This window comes from Pecten maximus, chromosome 14 (genome assembly GCF_902652985.1).
Source record: "Pecten maximus chromosome 14, xPecMax1.1, whole genome shotgun sequence".
NCBI lineage: Eukaryota > Metazoa > Mollusca > Bivalvia > Pectinida > Pectinidae > Pecten > Pecten maximus.
Window position 1 is genome coordinate 34,220,087 of NC_047028.1, and position 7,646 is coordinate 34,227,732.

The following is a 7,646-nucleotide window of genomic DNA, read 5'->3' on the forward strand; positions in this document are numbered from 1 at the left end:
TTTTCAAAGAAAACATCCGAGGTACACCGAGCGAAAAGTCACGAGAGTCAGACGATGTTCGAAACACTAATAGGCCTAGGGCTTCATACTGCACGCCTAGAGGCATTTTTCACGAGGTTTAAAAAAAAATCATAAATGTACATTTTTATAAGCTTCTCGAATAAAACTACTCGATTCAACATGTGGCAGGCCGTTTAGGGTTTTATTTGTTTGATATTCACATATATCTGTATTTAAATCTGATAAAATTAGTTATGAGTATATATACTCATAACTAATTTTATCAGATTTAATACAGATGCTTTTAATCACTATTTTAAAGATATAACTTATAGGCCAATTTCTAATTATAAAGAAATAAAGATACCTGTATATGCATTCAAAATATAAGTATCTGTATTTAGAAAGAGCAGAGACTGTCGTATAGACTCTGGATAGAAATTGATAAATATATATATAGACCTATACTATATCTTTAAAATTTAAATACAGATACGTATACCCGAAATAGATACATTTGTACGTCATGTACATGTATACTCAAATGGCTTGTCATATGAGTCTGTGTATTAGTCATGATAATGTTATTTAATGGCATTTTTTAACTTTAGAAATGAAAGCTAGAAAAAAAAGACATGAAATATAGTTATTCAAGTTTTGCAATTAAAACGAAACAATCATTTATTTGAAGTAGTCTCTGTACATTTTTAATGAATTTATTGTACCTCAAAATATATACAACCCTGTTTATTTTCAATGTTTAATTGAAATAGCCATTGAGATACATGTATGTACATCTATGGCAAGCCATGCAAGTTGTCATTTATTCACGGATCAACGTTGCTGTTTGAATAAATGACAATTTGGATATGGCAAGCCAACCTTATATAATATATAAGATATCTTTTATATAATTTGGTAAAATACTGGATCAACATTACTCCGCAAATATACTGCTAGACTAGTTTACAGACGCGTGGTGTAAAGTCACAGCTAAACAGTATATGTAACCCGAGGTTTAGGAAACTCGAGCTACACCCACTAGGGGATCCAGAATTTGCTATAATCATTACATTTTCCAAAATTTTGGCCCCCAAAACCCCGGCCAAAAAAAATTCGGCTCGCGCCTACGGCGCTCGCATTACCAAAATAATTATGCCCCCCCCCCCCCTTCGAATTCCTGGATCTGCGCGGGCTACACCAGACATAGTGTCAGGTCAGAGGAAACTCTAGATACACCAGACATGATGTCAAGTCAGAGGAAAGTCGGGCTACACCAGACATGGTGTCAGGGCCAGAGGAAACTCGGACTACACCAGACATTGTGTCAGGGCCAGAGGAAACTCGGGCTACATCAGACATGGTGTCAGGGTCAGAGGAAACTCGGACTACACCAGACATGGTGTCAGGGTCAGAGGAAACTCGGAATACATCAGACATGGTGTCAGGGCCAGAGGAAACTCGGGCTATATCAGACATGATGTCAGGGCCAGAGGAAACTCGGGCTATATCAGACATGATGTCAGGGCCAGAGGAAACTCGGGCTATACCAGACATGGTGTCAGGGTCAGAGAAACTCGGACTACACCAGACATGGTGTCAGGGCCAGAGGAAATCGGGCTACACCAGACATGGTGTCAGGTCAAAGGAAACTCGGACTACACCAGACATGGTGTCAGGGCCAGAGGAAACTCGGGCTACACCAGATATGGTGTCAGGGCAAGAGGAAACTCGGGCTACACCAGATATGGTGTCAGGTCAGAGGAAACTCGGACTATACCAGACATGGTGTCAGGTCAGAGTAAACTCGGACTACACCAGACATGGTGTCAGGGCCAGAGGAAACTTGGACTACACCAGACATGGTTTCAGGGCCAGAGGAAAAGCATATTATGGTTTCACATCTATCTTGGTTCAAAACATGTCAAAATTCGATGAAAGATGTTTTTAGTCCGAAAGGAACTCTCCTACGAAATATCAGCATCGGTATACATATCTATGTTAATGAATTCATAGCAATCTTTGTAAATCTTCTGAACAAGTTCCAACACGTGCAGAGTCTAGCAGAAAATGACACGTCCAGAAATTAAAATATCCATTTTGATCGAGGGGCAAAGGGGAAAATATTAGGATCCGTTCACTTAATATTTAAGCTTGCAATTGATAAACTCTTCAAATATTTCTTAAATGTGACGGACGATGGAGGGAGGTCTTATCACTATATCTCCTCTCCAACCATGCAGTTTGTTGTGAGGACATAGATTACGAGTCGACAATATGTTGTGCCAAAACTGAATGAACGGCAATTATAGACTGTCAAGTGTGAATTGTTTGATTGTCACGTGTACGTCCCACGAACATTTTGCCGTCTATAAAAGGCATTTTGACGGTATACATATACTCTCAGTTTTATTTTTAGTTAAAACCGACCTTGACCTTAGAATTTTTCTAAATCCCTATATCTGTGAATCATCATGTAAAATTTCAGAAAGTGTAATTTTCTTAAATGCTTTAGATATATGATGTTCATTTGACGGTATATCCAAACTTCTATTTCAAGTAACATCGACCTTGACTTTGATAGTAGGAACCTTTATCAAGGTCAAAGGTCTTAGTTAAAGCATTTTCGACAGTTTAATCCGGGTTCTATTACTTGTAAGGGCGCCCACAGGCATCTGTTTCTGGTTAGTATTTCTCATACTATATCAACCTTCTCATACTATATCAACCTTCTCATACCATATCAACCTTCTCATACTATATCAACCTTCTCATACTATATCAACCTTCTCATACTATATCAACCTTCTCATACTATAATCAACCTTCTCATACTATATCAACCTTCTCATACTATAATCAACCTTCTCATACTATATCAACCTTCTCATACTATATCAACCTTCTCATCCTATAATCAACCTTCTCATACTATATCAACCTTCTCATCCTATAATCAACCTTCTCATACTATATCAACCTTCTCATACTATATCAACCTTCTCATACCTATATCAACCTTCTCATACCTATATCAACCTTCTCATACTATATCAACCTTCTCATACTATATCAACCTTCTCATACCATATCAACCTTCTCATACTATATCAACCTTCTCATACTATATCAACCTTCTCATACTATATCAACCTTCTCATACCATATCAACCTTCTCATACCATATCAACCTTCTCATACCATATCAACCTTCTCATCCTATATCAACCTTCTCATACCATATCAACCTTCTCATACCATATCAACCTTCTCATACCTATATCAACCTTCTCATACCATATCAACCTTCTCATACCATATCAACCTTCTCATACTATATCAACCAGTAAGATAATCGGAATCAACCTTGCTGATATAGTAGGATTAAGGACGTGCTGACAGCCGGACGGACACTGAGAACAATAGGACACCCGCTAGCAGGGTCCTAATAAACAACTAAACATCTCGAATGAAGTTTCTTACATTTATTCAATTTCAAGCACCAAGAAAAATAAATTATTCATATTCAAGCAACCAGAAAAATCAATTCATATTCAGCATTCAACACTTCTAAACAGAATGAATTCTGCTACTGGCTTCTGGTGTTGGTCTCGTAAATACTGTAGCCATTCAATCGGCATCCCTCATGATAAAAGGATTCATAAAATTTTCCAGCACTATTCAAATCATGATTCAGTAATAATTGTCCGTTAACATAATAATACAATGTAGTAGAAAGTCTTTTTTTTTCATAATATAATAAGTGATATCTGATGTAAATGAGAGAAAAAGTCAATAATAAGAATATTGTATAATTCATGATTGCAGATCTTGTTCCCGACGTTAAGTAATGTCTGTGAGTCTCTATCCGCACATAGGGGCGACAACTCTTCCGTGTTTGATCAGAGGAGGCAGACGAGCCTTGTTAACAGGGAAGGGGTTGGGCAGCAGCTGTTCCCGGGGCCCCGGGGGCGGGTATCTGATGGGGCGACTGTTCTTCATAACTGGGACAACACTGTCGGCTACGTAGTCTCCTCTGTAAGATAATAGAATCATAGAGTCACACAAACACATTCTAATAAATTGTACAGAGAGGATGACAAGCCAACTGAATTGCAAAGTTTGATGTTAAATTTTTTCCAATGTACTTTCTGACAGCAAACAGAGAATCGTTATCATTTAGGACCTTCGAAAACAAATATTAAAATTCCTCTCTATATTTACGAGACACTCACCTGTCACCATACAGCTGTGTGAGTATACAACTGGATTCTGAGTCTGAAATGGAAAATTTAAATTTTAAACCTTAAAGCTCAATAATTTCATATACATTTATGTGAGCTCAATCTTTATAATTGTAAATATTAGAAGGCTGTAATATTACTTAACTAGGTCGTTACCAAAGATATGTATAATTGAATTTACTAAACTCTGTTCAAGGGCGTAGCTGGGTCCGAAAGTTTTGGAAAGTTTTGAAGTTTTGAAAATGTTAAAATGGAGTTAAAACAAAGTGGATGGTCCGGCTTTTTCCCCAGTAAATTTTATTTTTTATTTCTATTCCCGATGTGTCAGTGTCACTATATGGTTCTACTATTAGTATACAAGGTGCATTTGACTTCATATTGATACTTTTTTTTATGAATTTGCGTACAGGTAGCTAAGCGCCTGACTTTTATCTCACAATCTTGCTATAGAAACAAACAAAAGTAGTACTATTGCCCGAAATGATGTCGATATTGTAATAGCTGTGACCAAAATGATGAATTTCTCTCTCTATTTACATGTCTTAGAAATTCATAATTAGGAAATTATGTAATTGAAATGACTTTTGAAGGGGTAGCTATCGAGTCTAGACAAACTGCTTCATCTAGTTATTTATTGGTCAAACTGCCGGACAAATCTTTTTATGTATGGGTGTAGAAAAAACTCACTGTCATTGTAAATAGGCATGTGCACGGCCTTGACCGGACGTGGGCCAACACGGGCAGTTCTTGGTACAGCATTCCTTTTGGGGTCCACAACAGGGGCCAGTTTGTTCTTGTTGACGGGGAAAGGACTTGGAGTCAGCGGATCTCGGGGTCCGGGGGTGGGGTACCTTATAGGGCTGAAAGTGGAACAAAATGCAAACTTATTCCTAAATGGGTACATTTTTATTCAGAAATATTAAGAATTGATAGGAAAACTTGGGACATCCTCTCGTTAGAAACCATTACTATACAAATTATTACAAATTACCATTTCATATGTACAGTAGATATTAAACATTCCAAGTTTTGCTATATTGACATACTTTGGGTTGTTTAATGATTCAGGCAGAGACTGAGAGACTCTAGCTGGCCGATCGATGACAGTGACATTCACACCTTAAAACCAAATAAAAGAAACATAAAAAATAAAATAAAACTACACAAAAAACAAACAAACAAAATAAATAAATTAAAATACAATAACAGAATACAGAGTACTACAGTTTGGACATAAGAACAGTACAGGTTTGAGAATTTATTATTAGGAGAAAAAAAAAACAGTAAAAAAATGAAACAAATATTTTAAAAAAAATATCATAATTCATAAATAAGGAATACAAATCAAATAATAAAACAACTGAAAAAGAAAAAGAAATTTATTAAGTTCATCAGAGGCCTACGATAAAGTTATATAGGTCTGTAAGTCATTTGGATCCTGAGGATGTTTGTCTACAATGCACAGATGACTTACTTGGGTCACAGACGGGCATGCGTTTAGGTTTGACTGAACGTGGGACCACTCGGACAGTTCTTGGAACAGCATTCCTTCTGGGGTTCACCACAGGGGCCAGTTTATTCTTGTTTACGGGGAAAGGACTTGGAGACAACTGCTCTCTGGGTCCGGGGGTTGGATACCTTATAGGACTGAAAGTGGAATAATTGTACTTAAAGTATTATCTTAACATTTCTTTTTAATCAAACAAATCCAGTGTTATGAGGTGAAGCGTAGAACTACTCCGACTTAGATCTTGCCTGCTTTTATCACCAAGTTTGAGGTTATTTTGTAGATAAATAATGCATGGTATATAAAAAAAAAATCACAAAATACATGTTTTAAAATGCTATGTAACGTTATTTCTGATCAATTACGTACTTGGTATTCACTTCAGCTCCCGGTGACGGGTTTGTCTTCTGGTCAGTCAGAGTGAATTTCACATCTGGAAAATGTGAGAAATCTTTAATAGCAAATGTTTAAGTAATCATTGTACATAGAACATTGCGTGCCATAATAAGCTGAATTTCAGACTTCATACGATTTGAATATTTACCATTGTAAGTAGATTTTCTGTGAATAGCATTTTCCTCCTTCTCAAAGGGTGTGTCTTTTGTTTTGGGGTTTTGACAATACCAAGGAATGTCTTTTTCGCCAGTCCTGGGTAAGTCACAGGACACGTTTGTAGTGTCATGTTTAGGCCTAGTTGTTGATTTCCGTGTCTCTGGTTCTTGTGAAGGTGAATCGTTTGTCTCGTATGTTTTTGATTTCTGGACACGAACTCCGTGCCGTCTGTTTAACTTGTTTACTTCAGGTTTTGGCTCCTTTGGTGGAGTTGGGACAATGTCAAAAGTACTGAGATCAGTGAAGTCGATCTTTTTACCTTAAAAAATCAATGAAATATGAATAGGCTTTAGTTTGATACATAAAAATACACATGCTTTGAGAATACCACAAGTATAAGTACGAATATAAGAAACGCCCCTATTTCAGCGCTACTGTACAAAATGGCAGAGGATTCAGTCTTGTTTAGATCTAAATATTCACAGAACGATGAGCCCCCATCGCGAGTTATATCAATATGTATGTCTGTTATAAACTTACTTTCCATTCTGTGGGTACGCAGCGCCTTCCTAATGTTTGAAACTTCCATTTTGCGATTATATATTACAGAGAAAATATCCTGCTAGTTTGCTACAAATGTCCACGTTTCGTAGCGACCGCCGGTAAAACTCACGTGAACGAACAATGGGCAATGTTCTCTTTTGATTGGTTAAAAATCACGTGATACTGAGGTCGTTTTTGATAGGTTGAGACAATGTTAATTCTAAAGAAAAAACCGGCCGAGATTAAGTCCGGATAATACTATTAGTAAATATGACTCGAATGGAAAAAAAATACAGATGAGTATACATGTATATATTTTGTTTATACTATACGATTGATTGATTTTTATTTCATTTCCCACATACCGAAATAAACATCCATTTGCAGACTAGATTTCTAAGTATTTGGATCAAGGCGGCAAGTCGGCTCGTTATGGAAGTTTCATGACTGTGTACATTTTTTTCGCTTGAATCAAATTTACATGACCGAACCACTTTTCAATGTCATGACAAAAATATATATATGTTGTTAATTCTCTTAAATTTGGGTGGGTCAGGAGATTGTACAACACTGAAGGGAAATGGAAATATATCTTAAAAGAGAATTTTGATGTGGATGTACTATTAAATATTGGTGGGGAATGTATACATATCTCACTGTAGTAAATTATGTACTTATAATTTTGGAAGGACGTTTTTCATGCCTGGTATAAATTCATTAACTCTAAGGAAATTAAAGATCTCCAACAAAATTCATTTTTGACTAAGTGCATTTAGCATAATAAGGACATAACTGTTGCT

At 36.5% G+C, this 7,646-nt stretch overlaps 1 protein-coding gene across 1 annotated transcript; it reads right to left on the reverse strand.

Annotated features, from left to right (window-relative positions):
• Positions 1 to 3,478: 3,478 nt before the first annotated feature.
• On the reverse strand, positions 3,479 to 6,957 carry LOC117342915 (extensin-like). Its single transcript, XM_033905214.1, has 8 exons — positions 6,844 to 6,957; positions 6,296 to 6,622; positions 6,121 to 6,184; positions 5,719 to 5,891; positions 5,291 to 5,363; positions 4,932 to 5,104; positions 4,236 to 4,278; positions 3,479 to 4,036 (listed from the first exon to the last, which is right to left on the reverse strand). The coding sequence occupies exons 1-8, from the start codon at positions 6,890 to 6,892 to the stop codon at positions 3,865 to 3,867; spliced, it is 1,074 nt and encodes a 357-aa protein (XP_033761105.1). The 5' UTR covers positions 6,893 to 6,957; the 3' UTR covers positions 3,479 to 3,864.
• Between the last annotated feature and the right edge of the window lie 689 nt (positions 6,958 to 7,646).